The sequence below is a fragment of the Macrobrachium nipponense genome, chromosome 44 (assembly GCF_015104395.2).
Source record: "Macrobrachium nipponense isolate FS-2020 chromosome 44, ASM1510439v2, whole genome shotgun sequence".
Taxonomy (NCBI): Eukaryota; Metazoa; Arthropoda; class Malacostraca; order Decapoda; family Palaemonidae; genus Macrobrachium; species Macrobrachium nipponense.
This window is the reverse complement of record NC_087221.1, coordinates 36,017,941-36,039,790: the sequence shown is the minus strand read 5'-3', so window position 1 is coordinate 36,039,790 and position 21,850 is coordinate 36,017,941. Positions and strand designations below refer to the sequence as shown.

The 21,850-nt window shown below is 36.1% G+C and overlaps 2 protein-coding genes across 3 annotated transcripts in view; one reads left to right on the top strand and one right to left on the bottom strand.

Annotated features, from left to right (window-relative positions):
* Nucleotides 1-16,169, top strand: part of LOC135204186 (uncharacterized) — a 70,271-nt gene extending 54,102 nt beyond the window's left edge. For both annotated transcript variants that reach the window (XM_064234255.1, XM_064234256.1), the window contains one exon: nt 12,975-16,169. In XM_064234255.1, coding sequence (XP_064090325.1) covers nt 12,975-15,351 — 2,377 coding nt within the window. In that variant the 3' untranslated portion in view covers nt 15,352-16,169. The remainder of the gene's footprint in view (nt 1-12,974) is intronic.
* The window catches only part of LOC135204188 (patanin-like phospholipase domain-containing protein atgl-1), a 94,632-nt gene continuing 88,730 nt past the window's right edge, over nt 15,949-21,850 (bottom strand). The window contains 1 exon segment of the mRNA XM_064234257.1: nt 15,949-21,480. Within this exon segment, the coding sequence (XP_064090327.1) occupies nt 21,411-21,480 (70 nt within the window). The 3' untranslated portion in view covers nt 15,949-21,410.

Genomic DNA, 21,850 nt, shown 5'->3' with positions numbered 1-21,850 from the left:
AAATATTGTGCTAGAGACTTCGAATTTGTTTCAAGATGAAGATAAATGACTGAATATTACTAGACTGTAAGAGTTTTAGCTTACAATTGCGTTTTTCGACCATTTCGGTAGGCTCAAAGTTGGCCGAACGTGGTTTTTTTTCTATTTATCGTGATTTATATGCAAATATTAAAAAAATGAGAAAAGCTACAACCTTCAATTATTTTTTGTTGTATTCTACATGAAATTGCGCACATTTTCATATATAAATCTTTATGTAACGGCTAATTTAAAATGGTGCAAACATTACCACAATCGCACGTATGATTTTTTCGGAAGAATTACCGCGCGGACATAAAGAAAATGTTATTTTTTTCATAAATTCACCATAAATCGAAATATTGTGCTAGAGACTTCCAATTTGTTGCAAAATGAAGGTAAATGATTGAATATTACTAGAATATAAGCGTTTTAGCTTACAATTGCGTTTTTCGACCATTTCGGTAGAGTCAAAATTGACCGTAGGTTGAAAATTTGTCACATCATTTTTTATATGAAAATATTTCAAAATTGATAAAAGCTACAACCATGGGTTGTTTTTAGTTGTATTGTGCATGAAACTGCGCACATTTCCATATATAAAACTTTATGTAATGGCTAATTTTAAAATGGTGCAAACATTACCACAATCGCATGTATGATTTTTTTTCAGAAGAGTTACCGCCCGGACGTAAGGAAAAAGTTTTTTCATAAATTCACCATAAATCGAAATATTGTGCTAGAGACTTCCAATTAGTTGCAAAATTAAGGTAAATGATTGAATATTACTAAAATATAAGAGTTTTAGCTGACAATTGCGTTTTTCGACCATTTCGGTAGAGTCAAAGTTGACCGAAGGTTGAAATTTCGGCACTTATCGTTATTTATATGAAAATATCTCAAAACTGATAAAAGCTACAATCATGAGTATTTTTTTGTTGTATTCTACATAAAAATGCGCACATTTTCATATATATGTAATGGGGGGATTCCCCCCCCATTATTCATTAGGTAAGCGTGTAGCACGAAACAAGCAAACAAACAACACACAGCTCTCTCTCATCTCTCTCTCTCTCTCTCGTCTCTCTCTTCTTCTCCTTCTCCTCCTCCTTCCTTTCTCTCCCATCCTCTCTCTCTCTAGCACACCGACACCTCTCTCTCTCTCCACCTCTTTCTCTCCATTCTAACAGGTAATGAAAATGAGAGAGTCGCATCATAACATTAACGTTTGTTAACAGTGAATAAATAATGGATAATCAATTAAGTAATCAAGTCTTACAGACTAACTCAAAAAAACAAAAAAACGAAATAGTAAAATGTCTAGTCACCAAAAGTCTACACCCCTCTGGGAACTCTTTGTCCCTCTCCATTGCCAGAATCGTCTGTTTCAAAGATACAGAACACATCCCGGTAAGTACACACACAAGCTTAACAATCAATGACTAAATATTGGATATTATCATAAAAAATGTCAAACAGATAATAAGCCAGCCTTCGGCTAAAACACTTCAACACTCACCCAAGCAACCGGAACACTTAAACACAGTTAATTAAAACTACCCGGCGAACGCCACAGCATCTTGCCTTTGTCTCCAAGATCCTCTATCAAAATCCCCCATAGACTTGCGTATGAAACTATTAAAGGGAAGAGGCACACACGCACATACGAACACACAGTTCGTTAGCGCCTCACACTTACTGGCCGCAACCAGTTTCACAAAGGCACTTTGAGAAGAGTTAATAAACTCAGTACATTGCAGTACATTGACTTGTCTAACTCTGCATTTTTATCTCACGTCACCCATAGAAACTCATTGTTCAGCTATTCTCGGGTCGCCGCTCCTGCACTGTTCTCCACATTCCATAGGTCACAGAGAACACATGGACAATATATCATTAATCAAAAACCCTAGGCCTTACATAGCTCGGCCACACCATGCTAGCCCCAGCCTAGCAAAATTGCTTATATAATACAAAACACACTGGCCGGCTCAAAATAAAATACAAGTAAAAACTGCACGTCTCTGGCATTATGAAATAAAGTCTGTTACTCTTATATCTCCCAATAACACTAGAATTTTTCTCTAATTTTTTCTGCATTTCTTGAATATCCCTCTTTGCTTGTCTGCAAGTAGCTGCACAGACAGTAGACTGTAGGAAGACGGAATGCCTCCCTCATTGTAGGAGACTTCTCACGGCTTCTGCAGATCCCCAAAAAACACGCTGTAGAATTCTTGCGATCACCATCATGGAAATTCTTGTAATCACCCTGGACAACACGACAGCAGTACTCTCTGCACGGCTGGTGGACGTCTTGCTGGCGTCGGGAAATGACTTTTGGTGTGTGTTAGTATGTCAGTTAAGTCATTGGTCAGTCTAAGAAAATTAACCCAGACATACTTTTTCTATCAAACAATGATCTCAAAAAGTCAGAAATACTAACTGAACGTCTCCCAACTAACTCCCTTTAACATGACTACTAAATCATAAGTCATCATCACAACTCTCAAAGAAAAAAAAACATCAAGTTCTCCAACTCAATTCTCCAACTCACACATCAGCACACACACAACTCAGAAATCACAGCAACTCCACGGACTTCTGTACTCACATTTCAAACTCGGATGTGCTCATAAGAGAAAAAAGAAAAGAAAAAATCGTAATGAGCCCAAGGAAAAAAAAGAATCTCGTAACACACCCAGACCCAAAAAATGTTCTCTCAAGCTCTGATATTACAGCAACCCACAAAATCAGTAAAAAACCTCCAACTTTTAACAGCAAAAACCCCTTTACTGCTCATACAATTAATTACAATAAGACTTAATGTCAACTCCCATTTACGTAAATAACAACCCCATGCTACTTAAGCTCAATCCCCCAAATTACATCACTCGTAGGAAAAGGAAAAAAAATAATAAAAAGATAATCACAAGTAGGTTTCCCCAATCACAAAATACATAATACATGTATGATATACATAACTCCCCCGCATTTTTCCCAAGAAATGCTCCATGTAAAGTTATGGAATTTGCCAGAAAGCAAACTCTTACCCATGCGCTTTCGTGAAATGCTATTGTCAACATTTCCAGATATTGCTAAAATTCTGATCTATCATCATCAGAGGAAAAAAGTCAGCACAGCGCTCATCACATCGCTTGTCAGCAGAAAAATCGCCTGCGGACGCATGTTCTAACAGCAGCATAAAAATTGTCTAGTCAGACACATAAGTTTGGAAACTCATGATTCTCAAAAAAAAGGTCTAACTGACACATTTCACAGAATTAACTCCAGGATATGACTAATGTGTTCAAAAATTTGTCTCAAAGACTTATTCTCTCACCATGACTTTACCCCATTATATTTCTTCAAAAATAATACACTTGTGAACATAAAAAATGCACACATCTCCAAATGACTCGTAATGCAGTAATGCCACTTCTCTCTAAATAGTCACGAAACCAAAAAAGAGAACCACAGAACTCTTCTCTTGGCGCAAAAAAACAAACTCCCATAACCACAAAAAAAAAGGGTCACCCGCCAAAGATCAACTCCAACTCCACATATAATTATGAGACACCATATAAATAATAACACCACTCCGGTTATAAAAATATTTCCTCCATTTGGTTAATAACCAACCCCCTTATATTTCTCTCTTATTTCTCCAATAGCCACATGTTAATAAAAAAAAACAACACCACTCCAGGAATAGAGAATAATCACCTCTATTTCGGCAAATACAAAATATTTACCTCTATTTCCCCAATAACTCCATGTGGAATAAAACAAGGCTCCAAATAATATATCTCCAAAAAGGAATATCAAAAAATGAAATCCTACCTCCAAAAAAATGTGCACTCAAGGCAACTAACTCGCACACTCACAAATATTGCCCCATAATCTCCAAATATGTGTCTCCATTTGCAACAAAGATGGCTGCAAAATAATTGAACTAAACATAGCTCTCATCACCATTGGCAAATATCAAAATGGCCAAAAATATATCTCCAATATATTATATCTCAAAATATAACTCCAAAATAATATATACCTCCAATTATAACTCCAAATATATCTCAATTATAACGCCAATTCTCCAGAGAATAACTCAATGTTATAGTCAAAACTATAAAACTCTCTCCATTTAGCATAATTGCTAAAAAAGGGCAAAAACTCGGGAAATAAAACTGTCTAGAAAATTCTAGAAAAAATCACCAATGTGCCACAACTCATTATAACAGAACTCCAAATTCACAGTGTCTTAGCCAAGACTTCTCCATACGTACTACGACATAGGCCACTAGAAAACTTAGCCAAGTTTCCTCTCTCACAAAGTTGTCACAAATACAACAAAGGTATTGTGCAGAAAAACTCACAATTTCTGGAACACAAATATCCAGAGAAAAAATGTAGTGCCACTACGTATGCATTCAAAACATGTAAGAATTCTCCCGTGTATTTCTCTACAGCATCAAATAGCTGAAACACGAACACGTTCCCGAACAATGACTCTAAGTCACGAACTGAGATATTAAAAAATATTCACACCAACTGGAGAGAAAAAATAAATTCAAATTCACCCATGGTAAAGAAAACTTGTGTCAGCGATGGCTAACTTCCAAAAAAGGAGAAAAGAAAAATCAACGGCCTTGTTCACTATCTCCCGTAACTCACCAGATGTCAAGCAATTATCTGCTGAACTCATAAAAAAAAGAGGAAAACAAAAAAAATAATGTGTTGTTAGTTCCTCCCAAATTAAAAAAAGATTCGACCACCCTTGATAGCATTAAAACGCCCAGGTATTAGTATAAAAAAAAAAAAAAAATCAGTATCAGAAATATCACTATCAGCAAAATCACCACAAAAATTGCTATCATCAAAATCACCAGTATCGGTATATAAAAAAATATCACCAATGTTAATGCTTGTCCATTCTCCAAAAATTCAGCACAAAATTCAGCAAAAGTTCAGCAAGTTTCAACACAATTCACCAAGATTCAGCCAGATTCATTAAGATTCAGCAAAACTCATCCCCAGTGAATCACTGAAATATTCTCCAAAGTTACAAAAACTCAACAAATAACTAAGACAAGATCTCTCCCATTAATTCGCTGCAATAATTTTCCATGAATAATTATCTGTAATAATTATCAACTAATCTCCCATGAAATATCTCAAATCTCTCGCAAAGTATGTCTCCCGAAATGATAATTATACTTAAGCAACCCTCCTGTAACACATCTCAAGTATAACAATTATCAATAACAATAATAACTCTCCATAGCAATAATTCTCTTGCAAAGATCTCAAGTAAGGGTGAAATTCAAATAGCATACACAGTAATGCTGAACCTCATGACACAATTTCTCCAGATGCAACACCTTTTACGGCACCAGGCAACACCATTCGGCACCATTTTTCACAGTAATCTCTCCAACACAATAAAAAAAAAATAATAATAATCTGTGTCTCCCCAATATATTTGTGTCTTCGAAAGCACAAGGAAAACATACACCCATACAATGCATTTCAATTCTCTCTTTATTTCCTTTTCTTTTCCTCCAAGAGAGAGAAAAAAAATCTCTTTTCTAAAAAAAAAGACTACGGGCGTTTCACTTCATCAACTAATCAATCAGCTGATGTCTTAGCATCCAATGTCAAGGGCAAACTCATCCCCCAACACCCCGAAAAAGAAAAAAAGAAAGGGGGAGTTCACCCCCAATGAGAAAAAAAAAAGGTTTCTCCCCCCCGTTAGAACAACCCCACAGTCAAGCGGCAGAACACTCCCAGGCATGCCAGTAGTCCCCGTCTCCCCTTGAACCGTGTCTGAAGACCCCCTCCCAAGGTATACACTAGTACCCATCTCCCTGCACTATCTCTCGAGGGAGGCCAGTGGTACCCTCGCAATACCCTCCCTCGAGGCAGGCCATACTCCCTTCGCAATTTGCTGAGCCCGTGAAATTCAGTGACCGCTCTTGTCTCCAAGCCAAATATGCTTATCTAAGCACAGTTCACATGCAAAAAACACATCTCTATACACTCTTATGTGTTTAAAACAAAGACGAATACGTCTATCATAAACAGGCGTGAATAAAGAAAACACGTCACTTCTGCTACTATGGGCAAAGAAAAAATGTTTTGACCTCTTGAACCAATCCCATTCCACTGAAATATTTAAAACAACCCTCCCCTTCAAAACAATAGTTTTAACACTCACCACTCCATAATGGGAACAAAAATAACTCGGAGTTTGCATAGAATACGTAAATCTCGTCGGCACAATGCAAACGCGATCGGCGAGAAGGCACCTGGCAACTCTCACTCACAAACCAAACTGAGTTACTTGTCTCACGGCTCACTCCCTGAAAAATCTCGGTACGAGCAAATTTGATGACCCCAATAGAAATTTCTTTCCTCATCCCACATCTCACGGACGGATATTTCTCTACCCCCTTCACTTAGCAACCGAGATCTAACAATTTAACAATTTTCCACAATCCCACAAAGGCTTTGTCGTTCGAAAACTATCACTAAGCCATAACCCCTAACTGGTCACCCATATCTCTACATTGGCGTTCCTAGGCATAGAAAAAAAAAAGAAAACTTTTATACCCCCTCTTAACTGCTTGCCACCACTGTCATGGGGGGATTCCCCCCCCCATTATTCATTAGGTAAGCGTGTCAGCATCGAAAACGGAACGGCAACCAAACACCAGCCTCCTCTCCTCTCTCTCTCTCCTCTCTCCTCTCACTCTCGTCTCTCTCTCTCTCTCTCTCTCTCTCTCTCTCTCTCTCCATTCTAACAGGTAATGAAAATGAGAGAGTCGCATCATAACATTAACGTTTTTTAACAGTGAATAAATAATGGATAATCAATTAAGTAATCAAGTCTTACAGACTAACTCAAAAAACCCCGAAATAGTAAAATGTCTAGTCACCAAAAGTCTACACCCCTCTGGGAACTCTTTGTCCCTCTCCATTGCCAGAATCGTCTGTTTCAAAGATACAGAACACATCCCGGTAAGTACACACACAAGCTTAACAATCAATGACTAAATATTGGATATTATCATAAAAAATGTCAAACAGATAATAAGCCAGCCTTCGGCTAAAACACTTCAACACTCACCCAAGCAACCGGAACACTTAAACACAGTTAATTAAAACTCCCCGGCAAACGCCACGGCATCTTGCCTTTGTCTCCAAGATCCTCTATCAAAATCCCCCATAGACTTGCGTATGAAACTATTAAAGGGAAGAGGCACACACGCACATACGAACACACAGTTCGTTAGCGCCTCACACTTACTGGCCGCAACCAGTTTCACAAAGGCACTTTGAGAAGAGTTAATAAACTCAGTACATTGACTTGTCTAACTCGGCATTTATCTCACGTCACCCATAGAAACTCATTGTTCAGCTACTCTCGGGTCGCCGCTCCTGCACTGTTCTCCACATTCCATAGGTCACAGAGAACACATGGACAATATATCATTAATAAAAAACCCTAGGCCTTACATATAATACTCCATGTAACGGCTAATTTAAAATGGTACAAAAATTATGTCAAAGTGACTAAATAATTTCCGAGATGTGTCACAGATACTTTCTAGTGCGGCAAGAAAGAAATTCGCGCTTGTGCGTCTGCGTAACAATTGTAAACAAAACAACACCTTGATCTGTGAATTCCCAGCATCCCCCAAGGCGCGTGATTCAAGAGTTTTCGGCTGGTAGGCCTAAAAGTATTTTTCAGCAAATTTTTAAAAATACTTTTGTATGTCGACATAAAATACGTCCAGTCGGCACCCGAGAGACAAAAAATGTCGACGTAAAATACGTCCAGTCGGCGTTTAAGGGTTAAATGAAGGAGATGACACACAAACCATCATAGTGATGAATGTGCAGGGTTTAGTTACGAGTAACTCAAAAAGAAAAATAGAGTACTTAGAAGAACTAACCCAAATTGAAAAGAAAATAGATATAATGAATATAAGTGAAACCTGGTATTCCCAAGAGACTGGTAATGATGATCAAATAAATGGGTTCCAAACTTATAGATCAGATAGAAAAAATAGGAATCAAGGGCGAATCGCAATGTTTTGGAAAGACAAAAAACAAGGAAAAATATATGAGAAATATAGTAACTCAGAATGTGAACTAATAGTGGTAGAATTTGAATCTGAAAAATTAATGAACATAGTAATATATAGACCCCCTAATACTAAAGAGTTTGACACAATAATAGAAAAATTGGATGATATATGTAGAAATCACAAGGATTGGACTATTCTCCCATCTGGAGACTTAAACTTTCCTTCATAGACTGGAAAGAAGGAATAGGAGATTGTGGTTGTAGTTATACATATAAAAAAGAGAGTAATAGTAGTGCAGAAGATAAGAGGCAATTCGAAATCCTATTAGATATGCTACTAGAATACAACATTCAACAAATAAATCACCTGCCAACAAGAAAGGAAAATACTTTAGACCTAGTATTTGTGAACGAGGTGAATTATGTTAAAGAAATAATAGTTTATAATGCGAGTATTTCAGACCATAATGTCATAGAATTAACAGTCCATTCCAAAGCAAGTGAAAACAGAGATAAGCAAGAAATGAAAAAGTGGGAAGGATATGGAAAATACAACTACTACAGTAAAGATATAAAATGGTCAGAAATAAATGAAGAATTAAACAAAGATTGGGATAACATTTTTGTAAGTGATGATATAAAGGTAAATACGGAGATATTATATAAAATATTAGAAAAAATAGTGGATAAATATATACCGAAGAAGAAAAGTAAACATCAGTCATGCATACCAAGAGACAGAAGGATCTTGTTCCAGAAAATCAGAAAGTGGAAAAAAGGTCTTGCAAAAGAAAAAAATGCATGGAAAGTGATCGAACTAAAAAGTAAGATAGAAATTGCAGAACAAAAGATTATACAATCAAAAGAAAATGAAAAACGGGACTTGGAAGAAAAAACCCTAGTAAATATCGAGCAAAACCCAAACTATTGTACTCGTATGCGAAAAAGATGAATAAAAGAAGAATAGAAATAGGCCCTCTAAGAATTGAAGGGAGATTAACGAATGAAAAAAGGAAATATGCAACATATTGGCAGAACGATATAAGAGAGAATTCACCCCTAGAATAGATAATGAAGATAATGATATAGAAGTAAGGGATGAAAATAGTGAATATTTAGCAGACATAGATATTTATGAAGCGATATTTTGCAGGCTATTAATGAAATTAAAAATGGAGCTGCAGCAGGGCCTGATGGTGTCCCTGCTATTTTGTTAAAGAAAGTAGTTCATTCTATCGCAAAGCCACTTGCAATATCATTAAGACAAAGTGTAGATACAGGCAAGATTTATGATGAGCACAAATTAGCATATATTACTCCTACTTTCAAAAGTGGATCAAGACTAGAGGCAAGTAATTATAGGCCTGTGAGTCTAACATCACATATTATGAAAGTGTATGAAAGGGTAATGAAGAAAAATATTATGAAACATTTAATGAAAAATAATTTGTTTTAATATAGGACAACATGCATTTGTACCCGGAAAAAGTACACAAACCCAACTGTTAGTCCACCGTGAGAACATATACAAAAATATGAAAAGCGGAAATGAAACAGATGTGGTTTATCTAGACTTTGCAAAAGCTTTTGACAAGGTAGATCATAATATACTAGCAAAGAAAATTAGAAAACATAATATAGTGGATAAAGTAGGAAGATGGTTAAAAGAATTTTTACACAACAGAAAACATAGTTATTGCAAACGATGAGAAATTGGATGAAGCTAAGGTAATATCCGGTGTGCCACAAGGTACGGTGTTAGCTGCATTACTGTTTGTTATTATGATTGCAGACATAGACAGTAATGTTAAGGACTCGGTAGTGAGTAGTTTCGCCTATGACACAAGAATAAGTAGAGAAATTACTTGTGATGAAGATAGGAACGCGCTACAAAGAGACCTTAACAGAGTATATGATTGGGCAGAGGTAAATAGGATGGTATTTAACTCTGATAAATTTGAATCAATAAATTATGGAGACAGAGAAGGAAAGCTATATGCATATATGGGACCTAATAATGAGACAATCACAAATAAGGAAGCAGTTAAAGACCTTGGTGTGATGTAGAATAGGAACATGTTATGCAGTGATCAAATAGCAATACGATTGGCAAAATGTAAAGCAAAATTGGGAATGTTGTTACGGCACTTCAAAACAAGAAAAGCTGAACACATAATTATGCTTTATAAAACATATGTTCGTAGTCGACTTGAATATTGCAATATGATATGGTACCCACACTATCAAAAGGATATTGCACAAATAGAGAGTGTACAAAGATCCTTTACAGCTAGAATAGAAGAAGTTAAGGATCTTGACTACTGGGAAAGACTACAATCCTTAAAATTATATAGTCTAGAAAGGAGAAGAGAACGCTACATGATAATTCAGGCATGGAAACAGATAGAAGAAATTGCCGAAAACATCATGGAGCTAAAAATATCAGAAAGAGCAAGCAGAGGTAGATTAATAGTGCCCAAAACAATACCAGGAAAAATAAGGAAAGCACACAGGACATTAATTAATCCACTAAGCACCAGCATCGACAATGCAGCGTCTATTCAATGCGTTGTCACCTCATCTGAGGAATATATCAGGAGTGAGCGTAGATGTGTTTAAGAATAAACTCAAAAAATATCTAAGCTGCATCCGAGACCATCCAAGATTGGAGGATGCAAAATATACCGGAAGATGCACTAGCAACTCTCTGGTAGACATTAGAGGTGCCTCACACTGAGGGACCTGGGGCAACCTGAACAAGATGTAAGGTCTGTAAGGTAAGGTCTCTCTCTTGTCTCTCTATCTCTTCTCTCTCTCTCTCTCTCTCTCTCTCTCTCTCTCTCTCTCTCTCTCTCTCTCTCTCTCTCTCTCATTCTGTCCTCCGTCTTATATCGCCTGGAGTGACTATTTAAATAATGGTAGTTTTGTAGCCGTGGGTTGTGTAAGTCATCAAAGCATCAGTTTTGCAAGGATATTATTTTATTAATTAATCTATATGTACTAAGAACACATTGCTGGGCATGCTAATCTAGTAGTAGTACAGGATTTTTATTTATGGCATAACTTAGTTGATTTACCAGTATTTGAGTGTGATGGGCCACTTGGCTCCACCCCTCACAACTTATAGAAAGTATTTCAATTTGTTTTATTTCCTATATTATTGAATATTTATTATTTCTGAAACAATTTGTGAAAATAAATTATGTGAAATGAAAAGCAGTGAAATGTGTGCATCAGCGCATTAACCAGATATACAAAGATGATCTCAGTAACCCTATAACGTTATGTGCCAGTCGTGATGGCGACTTAGAATCATTGATATTAACTGCTATCAGTAAAGGTATTACTATCATTACCTTATAAAGGTTAATAAGCGAACCCGTCAAGACTTAAATTTAGGTCACCCAGTGTCACCTGTCCCCCATCACCTTTAACCCCCACCTTGTTATAAATAACCTTCTATCCCCGCACCTCCTCATGTTCAGGATTTCAAGGTCTTACAGTTATTATGAGATTGTTCTGATGGATGTTTTTTGGAAGGTAAAATAATACTCGGATGACAGTATTTCATACGCCATTTATTTTCCAGACGTTTACAATTTTTTATTACAAAAAATAAAAACATGGCAATAATAAAAGACTAATGAACAGGAGATATTGAAAGTGTTGGGTTTCTTGAATAGCTTGGAGGTGTGTTGGACGTTACCGCTGAAGCCACAAATAAAGGCGGAGTGAGTGAGCAAGTGTGAGCCTGAGGGCAGGGGGTGGCGGTGGGGGGGGTTAGCTAAGACGTGACCGATCTGAAATATAAATATAATATAATATAAGAAATATAGCAAATTGAAATACTTTCTATAAGTAGCCTAGATGGTTGTGAGGGGTGGAGCCAAGTGGCCCATTACACTCAAATACTGGTAACTCAACTAAGTTATGCCATAAATACATATCCTGTACTACTAGATTAGCATATTCAGTAATGTGTTCTTAGCATAGATTAATTGATAAAATAATATCCTTGCAAAACTGTTGCTTTGATGGCTTATCAACCCACGGCTACGAAACCTGGTGTGTAACATCTTTGTGACAAGATTCGTATATTATTGGTAATACCTATAATTATAGTCCAGTCAATCTAGGGCAAAAATAGATACAGCCTAGCACAAGTTGGTGGAGTAGCCATTTACGGTTTTGTGATCCTTGGCCACATCCAAAAAACATATCAAACATCTACCCTTAGTATTTAAATAATCAATCCAGGCGATATAAAATGGAGGACAGAATGAGAGAGAGCTGCTTATAGGATAATTAAAAAGGATATTTTCGTCTGAATAATATTAATATGAATAGTCAGTAACAACAGTATATAAGGAATTTTTATTTAGAAAATGTGATAACAATAAAAACAATATGTGATAAGATTTCATAATAATTATTTTCCAAAAAATATATAATAATGTTTCTTAAAGCAGAAGGTCTCAAGTATATCTGTCAGATTAATAACTAAACAGGAATAAAACCTCTCTCTCTGTCCATATATATTTCATTCAATATTGCATTTCTTTGCGTGATTACCCTAATTTTCCTCCTCTTCCCTTTCGAACCATTCTAACTATGTATTGGTTGTTTGAACGTGGGCCACTTTCAGGGTAAGAAGGCATGATTTCACCGAGTCAGGCCTGGTGGGGCGACACCGCTTTTGTAACTGGGTGTACATCTATATTTTATTTATCCCCTTTTGTGCCCAAGATGCTGACTGGACTAGCAATAATTGCATTTTTATACCAGGTTAATAATATCTAGACAAGTCAGGATTATTTCTGCTACAGGAAAAGAAGTTACAGCATTTTGTTTTTATATGTTCCAGCTTGCGAGTAAGACAAGCACGAGTTGACTACTCAGAAGATGAGTTTGAAGAAGATAGCAAGAAAATTAGTCAGAAGAAACGAGGATCCAAGAGGAAAGCTGAGGTAAATATTGAAAGCTTATATTGTCAGGAGAATGCAAAAGATGTCTGTGTCTGCCCATCATTACTTGAGACTATTTTTGAGTCGCCCATAAAAGGACTCAATCGTATTCGCAATAAAAATGTAAGGGCTCCAGGGAGAGTTAGTGAAACAGGACCTGAATTGCAAATGATGAGTGTCAAAAAGTGGAAAAGATTTTGTGCTTTTGCTGACTATTATCATCCCTCTAAACAAAAAGTTAAGGTACGAAAAGATCGTGCAAAAAAAATGAAACAATTGACTGGAGTGAAAGTTCCCAAAGGAATGGTTTCTGATGATGCACTGAAGACAGTTCTTGCTGTGTTGTCAGATGAGGAAGATCAACCTGAGAATACTCAGAATACTTCACTCTGTAAAAGCTCTTCAGATTTTTATGTTGGCAACATTATTAGGCCTGATAGTGAAGACTCATCTTTAAATGATGTAATAAGAAATATATCATCACTGAAGATGGTTACAGATAGGTCTGATGAAAGACACCTATCACCTAATGCCTTAATGGAAGGTATGGATGAACCTTTACTCTTTGCTGATGAGAAACAAAATATACTTCCTGCAGTGTCCCACCAGAAGAAGTCAAGGCGGCGTTCAGAGAAGTTTTCAGGTATATTACTGCCCCGTTCAGTAAAGAGAATAGATGAGGAGTCAGAGGCTCTTTCACATGGTGATAGTGGTGTCAAAGCTATGGGTTCGGCAAGAATTATGATAGAAGAAAATTCAGAGTGGTTTGAACAAGATGAAATGAAAGAAGTTAAAACAACTCCAAAGCGAAGAAATGTTTTGAGTGATAAAAAAGTAGTAAAGAAGCCAAAACATCACGAACTTACCTTGAAGAGACAAAGTGAATCTAAAGATGATCAGTGTCAAAAGAAGAGAGGTGATGTGAAGCTTAATGTGACTAAATTTAATTCTAATATCCAGGTGCATGAACATGATACAGAAAATAATTTTAGTAAGAAAAGAAATACTATAAAATTTGATGTTGAAAATTCTTTTGGTATAGCAAGTATATTACCATGTAATGAAATATCATTGACACAACAATATTCCGACCTGAGGTTTGAAGCAAATAAGCAAAATAAGTCTGGAGTTGGGAGGAAACCAGGAAAACGTCGTGTATCTGGTGTACAGCGGCCTCTCTATAGAAAATTAATTGAGCCTCAAACCCCAGAAGTTTTGAAGAGTCAGAACCAGTCCCCAAATAATAGTAGTAGTAGCAGTTCCTCTCCATTACTTTGCTTTAATAATGCTGATGAACAGGTAATTGAGAATAGTACAAAATTTGCTGAACATGACATAGTTCAGCAAAATACTTTGAAGACATCATGCTCACCCACTTCTCCATGTACTCAAATGGCTGCTCTTTCCCTTCAATCTGAAAGAGATATGGAATTTCATCTAGCTAAAAATAATTTAAAGCATGAGACATCAAGAAGAGTTACACGTAGATCTATGCAGCTTACCAAGTTACCTTTGTCAAAAAATCCGTCGTCACCTTTGTCGACTAGGGTACCAAATTGTTCAGATAATGATGGGAGAGCAGGCTGTAGCAGTTCTTATAATAGCGATGTACCTGTACACAGGGATGATCACTTGCAGGGTGGAAGTGAAGGGTGCAAATTATCACAAGAAGTACTCTGTGATAATATAAGTAAGAGTTCAAATATACACTCTCATTCAGACCAAAAAAAGGAAGTAGTTCTAGGAGTTATTCCCGGTAAAAAAGTGACTGTGAAGAGACACAGTGACTGTAATGTGGGTCTAATAGTTACAAAAGGTAGTAATTGTATATCTGATCAGAGAGCAGAGTCAGCAAGTAAAACTTGTGTCACTAATGATTGTTTTCCTGAAAATGCTCCAACATATCTTTCTCCTTGTAAGGAAAATATAGCATTGAATATGTTGAATATTAGGGGTCAAGTAACCCCACAAATATTTGAGAATGGTAGTGTGAATGTTGCAACTTCTAGAGCAACACCAGAGATCTCCAAATGTAGTTTGGACATGAAGAGGCCAGAAAATGTTAAAGTTGGTGAGTCTTGTGAGACAAAGATTGCAAACAAGGTATTGTGTCTAGAAGATGAAGATTTTGACTCTCCTATTATTACTGGCATGATTGGTAACAAAGCAAATATCAAGTGTGGAAAAATTTATCGCAATAGGTTATCAACTGCTGAGAGCCCCATTATCCTTGCACAGTTAGCTAAACATAAGTCAAAGGAAAGTATTTTGAATTAGACTATACATACGTATGTCAGAGTACATACAGCATGCAGTCTTATTTATGACCCAAATTGCTTCAAAATAGCCAGCGTTGGAAGATCGCATTTATTAATGTACTGATTAGTTCTAGAGGGGAAAATCCACTGAAAGAAATTTATGATTTTGACTTGCACATTTTTTTCTACTACTACATCATACTAAAAGTGCCCTATATGGTATCTTAATTGTATGAACATGAAATAAGAAAGATCTCTCGTACATTTTTACATTTACTGTACTTTTTCATATACTACTGTATTAATAACATGGAATTATGTTCTTTTAGGTACTGATGCCTTTTATGTAATATAGTAGTTTGATTTAATATTTTAACTATCTTTTAATTACAAATGGTTTTTTATTATATGTATCATATCATCCACTGTAAATATTTCCCATTAAAAAATTATCTGTTATTTATCTATCATGGAAATAGTTATATTTTTTGTGTATTATTAACATTACACTCTTCCTTCCATGTTATGCAAAACCTCAATGTACTGTTAGAGTGCTCGATATCATGCTTTGTATTATGTAATGCTTCATGTCCAGGAATTTAAGTGAAACAAAAAATATTTGCAAATTTTATTAAAAGTACCTACTGTATACATTTGGAATGACTAGGTGAAAATATATACCCCGATGCTGATTTTATATTCACATCATCTGGTATTTGGTCTTTGATAAACTTTGGAAGTTGGTGGGAGTGTGAATATTTCATAACAGCAGTAGCAATTACATTTATGTACAATCAACCCTGGGTTACCAATTGTTTGGTCTATTTTTTTTTCTTATATATATATACACAATATTTGCTTGATAAGGTCACTGGATTGTGTTCTTCAGCCATTAGGTGTTTTGACAGAGGTAGAGAATTTAGACCTTTACTGCTGGTCATCAAATCTTGGGTAGTGCAACAACACTTCATCAGCATTATATGATATTTGTGACTAAATCTTTTAGTATTTGGTATGTTAAGATATTTCTGAAAAATTTGGATGACTAAATATATGGTAAATTTTATAGTGCACAGACATTAACCATATCTTCAAGCACAGGTTATTGAAATAACTGCAATGCAATTATTCAGTCAGTGAGTGTAACTGCAAGATTTTCTTCATTCAAAGTCAGTGACTGTAATTGCATGACTTTCTTCAAGTGTTATTATACTGTAAATTTTGAGAAATTCTTGCCTAGCATATGCAAGATTGTATTTTGTATTTTGTCATATTTGAAAGTGATGCATGTTCTGTCAAAGTAAAGAGGGATAAGGTACCACATACTAAGAATTGACAGCATTTGTAGGATCATGAAACTGATTCTAGTTTGAGGGTGGTGAAGAGAACATTGCCAAGTTGCTTGATAGTGACCAGAGTTCTTAATGCTGATTGAACAAGAGCTTTCAGCAGAATGAGAAATTTAAAGGGAAGAGACAGATACCCCAAAAATGTTTACATATCAAGTCGGTATCCTTTCATGATTCAAGGACATTAACTACATAAATGATCTGATCTACACAGAAACTGAAGACAAGAGACATTGTCAGTGTCTCGGCACTTTCCTAAACCTACTCGTGACCAGCGTTCTCAACTGATATTTGTGGAAGGAGTCTCCACATCTGAGTAGACACCTTAAACCCCAATAGTCATTTTCCTTCTGTAATTTTTTTAGGTCTATGAACAAGAGCCTCTGTATAGAAGCATTCTTCAGTGTGAGTGGCAATGTTCATTGGAACTTGGTAACAAAGTAGTTCAATGTAGGTAGATACCTATGTAAGCAGAGCTAACCCTATACTAACCTGCAATAATCAACTATTTTTTCCTTCAGCATCAGGGATGACACAGGGTGGCTGAGATAGAATTGGGATTGAAGGTTCTGGTTTGTAATACCAAAGAGAAGAACAAGTTACTTTAAAATCTTTTATTTGTTCTTATGAGAATTATCAAAAGTTTTTCAGGTGAGAGGATAGTCACTCAACTAAATGGCAAGTTGAATCTTCTGGGTTTGAGAGCAGGGAACAATTACTCTTGTAACAGTCCCTGAGTCAAAGTAGCCAAAGTTAGATGTGTCCGAACTCTCACGCTAGGAAAAACTTGGGAGATCAAAAGTGCTACTAAGAACAGAAGCATCTCTCTCTGGTCCACATGCATGCTAAGAGAACCTAGTGTCCCCACCCTATCTGTGGCAGACGTCCTACCCAAAGGAGAGTGAAACCTGTCAACAACTCCCACAAAAAGGATGGTGCTCACTTGAACGTCTGAGAGAACTTTTTACAAGAGGGCTTCTGAGATCTCCATTATTACTTCCCATGGAAGAAAGAAAAGGCAAGAAAGTGAAGATGAAAGGATTCTGCATATGAGCCTTACCATTCTTGGTTACAGGATGTGTTGAGGCAGGAAGTAGTAATGGAGGAACATGGTGTGATTTTGATACAATTGAGGTTATCTACAAGGGAAGCTGATCACTGTAGGAGGCCCAACAGCATTGGGTTCTTTAGCAAAAACAGCAGCAAAAGATGGATGGCTTTGAATACTAGGTCATTACTCCAGTGAAACTGCCAATAAAACATTAGTAGGCAGTGGTGAACTGCAAATACAAGGCACTGTCTGAACTGGGAAGCACTTGGGACACGCACCTGGGTTAGCACTTTCAGAGAGCATGGGATAGTCGCCTACTCTTGTGTGAGTATCACTTGGCAAATGATAGAGAGCACTCTTCACAAAACTTACAATTGTAACAGCAAAACTGTTATGCTAACCACCCACCTATGCTCTACACATCTTTCTTTGTTCAGTTTTCTTGTTCAAATTAATGCTAAAAAAATAAGCAGATGTTTCAATGTGATGGTCAGTCAGAGCAAGGGAAAACCCCCTCACTCCCCTGCCTGTCTCCATTTAACCACCCTGTTACCAAGTTTCAATGACCATTCCAGCTTCAGCTAAGAATGCAACTTTTTAGGCAATGGACTGCATTCATATATATATATATATATATATATATATATATATATATATATATATATATATATATATAATATATATATATACTACATACAGTTGTGGCCCCCACTCGTGTTCTCCGGATTCGCAGATTTCTCTGTGGACCATATCTACCCATTAGCGGGAAATTTGCCTATTCACTGAATTTTTCTATGAGAAATATCCACTAATTCCTGGCTTTTTGTAGAAATTTCATAAAATGCACTTTTTGTGATAAAACTATTAAAAATACTAGGTATGAAAATTTTTAGTGGGTTTTCCTTGAGTTTTAACTTACAAGATAGGCCATTTTCAGCATTTTTACAGAGTTCCAACTGTTTGGGGGGGGTGGGGGGGGGGGGGGGGGGGAAGTTCTGTTACACATCCCCTGCAAGTATGGAGGGATCACTGTATATACAAACTATAAATACTACAATGCACTAAAATTTCAACTCTACATGCCGCCTGTAAAAACTGGAAGGATACACTAAATCTAAATAGATCCATAATTAATCAGTTGCCATAGTCCAATGGGAATCCCTTTCAATCTAGTCTTATAAAGCTTCTGCTTCTAAAGAGGAACAGTGAACCATAAACACAAGCATTTTATGAGTACTTTTGGCACAATTCAAGATATACTTCAGCTCCCTGCTATCTTTTTGAGTCAAAGAAGTTTCATAAAAACAACAGTACATTTTCCTTTGCAAAGGTCACAAGCCTTTATTAGAGAAGTCTAGTAATAATTCAGGTTTCATTTTTAAACCAGCAAATAAAGTACATATTACTGTATTTGTGAAATTCATGGTGTAGAGAGTGTATCAGCCGTTATTAAGTTTGGGTAATGAATTGCTTATAAAACCTTGATGTTGGCAATGCATTTGTATCTTTTCCTCATACTTAGTGCATTGGAGTCAAGAAATTTGTTCAAACTTCACACAATTGTACATTTTAAAAAAGGTTTAAAGCCCAAGTTTCTCATGTAGCCCAAAGTGTTTGAGGCCCAAGGTTCCCATGGTTTAGTTTTTTAAGGCAGAACTTCTATAATATGGCTTGTTTTGCATAATTGAAATGAAACCACTTGAGCACAACATTAAAGAGAACATTATATAACAAAACCCAATCTCCACCAAAGAACTACAAGCAGCCAAATTGCAGACATTTTTTCCCCTACCACACAATTTGATACCCTACATATACAGGCAAACAGATTACCAAGACGTTGATCTTCAACTATATGTATTGAACAACAACAAAACATTTTCGTCATCATTTTGTTAATCTGATATTTTAAATAAAAAATATGGTGTCACCCTGCCTTCAAGTGTCATACTGGTATAATGCAATGGTATATAAAGACTTCTAGATTTAAGAGTTGGATACAGCAGCTGACTTTTATCATATACAGAGGTAGATAGTAAGTACTTTTATGATACACAAGTAAATTAAACAGCCATAAGACTACAGTAGATAATAATACATAAAGTAATCTTCTGTCTACCAGTTACAAATGTGGAAAGATAGAATTGCCCCAGTTTCTGTAACACAAAGTTTGTTTAATGTCATAAACTATAAAAATAACTTGGCTAATGATTCTTGCGAATGCTAGTGTGTTAAACTACTTTATTGAGATCCTATGGCAAACAAAAAATTATGTCAAGGAAACCAGGAACATTCTTAACAGTAAAGACAACAAAAGGACCCAGCGAGTATCCTAAGTAGTGTAATTCTAAGTTCCTGAGTATGTTGCCTTTCACAACAGGTGAAAGAGAACAGAGGGATGGCTGGTGATTTTGAGGAACGGTAAGGTATGGCTAGAAATCAATCAATGTTTCCTACAATATTAATTTTTTATCTTTGGCACTATTAATGGTATTACCCTGTTTGCATCCCTGATTCTTGGTGAGCACAAGGTCCAGCTGGTTGTACCTGGATAAATGATCCCGAGTTCAGGGTACAAACACCTGCTGCCATATAGGTTGACACCTTTTTAGGTAAAGGATGGATCCCCAATCAAAATTTGTGTTCTTGCACCAAAAGAGTTGGAAGACCCAGATACATTTACTTTTAATGAGAACAGAGGGTGGAGATTTGTGGAAAAACCTAGTACATGAAGGACCTGAGAGGCAGAATGTCCAGAATGTCACCGAAGTGATGATAGGTACAAAAATATTTACTGTACTACTTCCACAAATTCAACTTTTTTCAAAAATTTTTTTGTAAGATTATTTTTATAATAATACACATAGAATGTGTTATCTCAAACTCATTTTCAAAACATTTACTATAAAATGGTTATTATACCAATGACATTAGGATAAAAGATCAGTTTGAGTTTATCCCTTCCATTCTCTTTCATGTGTGTCGCACCTGTCATAAAGTTTATATCACTCGTCCAACTTACAGAAACACTTCTTTAGCTGCATAAGTTAGTCTCAAAATACAGATAACTTTATGTATTTTGAAATATAGTATTTAATTAAAAGTTATCAAATATTGTTCCCAAATTATAAAACATATATATATAATATACATATACACATTATGTATGTATGTATGTATATATATATATACACACACAGGCAGGTAGCCCCGGTTATCGGAATGGAACTCCTGCCGATAAACGGGTACTACCTGTATTCATTACAGGTTTCACTTAAATATGAGAGTCCAATATAAATGAGCTGCAAGGCAACTTGATATACTGTATATATATTATATAAAATATGCCTCAACAATGACGTATTTGAAAGTAGCACCACAAAAATAGAATATTTACAGCACTCTTAACAGTACATACATATACAGATACTGCATCCAGAAGCAGCTTGTAAAACAAGCGCTTCTGAAAACTTGAGGTAGCTCCCCATATTAATAAAGCACCGCACATGGAAGAGAGACTGAACTATGAGAAAAAGGGGGGGAGACTTATAAGCACTTAAGTGTCCTTCAGTGACAGAAGGAAGCCCATTTAGGAACTTGATAACCATAAAGGTTGTAATATGAACAACAAAAGGTACATCAAAATTTAAAGCTCAAAAGCACTCCTGTGCATTGACTTTAACTATGTAGGGAATATCTGTGTTGAGGAGGAGTCAGTACTTGTTCAGCTTCAGGCTCATTATCACATCTGCAAAATAAAAGAATAGCATTAGTAGAGTCATTCACTGCCTAACATATATTTAAAAAAAAGTGGCTGCAATCCTCAGAGGAGGCATAATATTAAGGGAGGGGGGGATTTATTTACTGCACATACTTGTAAAAGCACATGGGTTGGGTTGGAAGAAACAAAAAGAACTAATAATAATGCTTTTGCTGTCTTTCCCCTGCTTCCTATAATCCCTTCTTTCAATTGTTTGTACTATATGCAATTTAACCTTACAAAATATAGTTTAATCGCTGCCATTTATATCAGTACTCTTATAAGGCTGGCAAAAAGTTATTTGGTTCTGTACACAAAACCTACACCAATAAATCTTTTTTTTTTTATGACATAATTC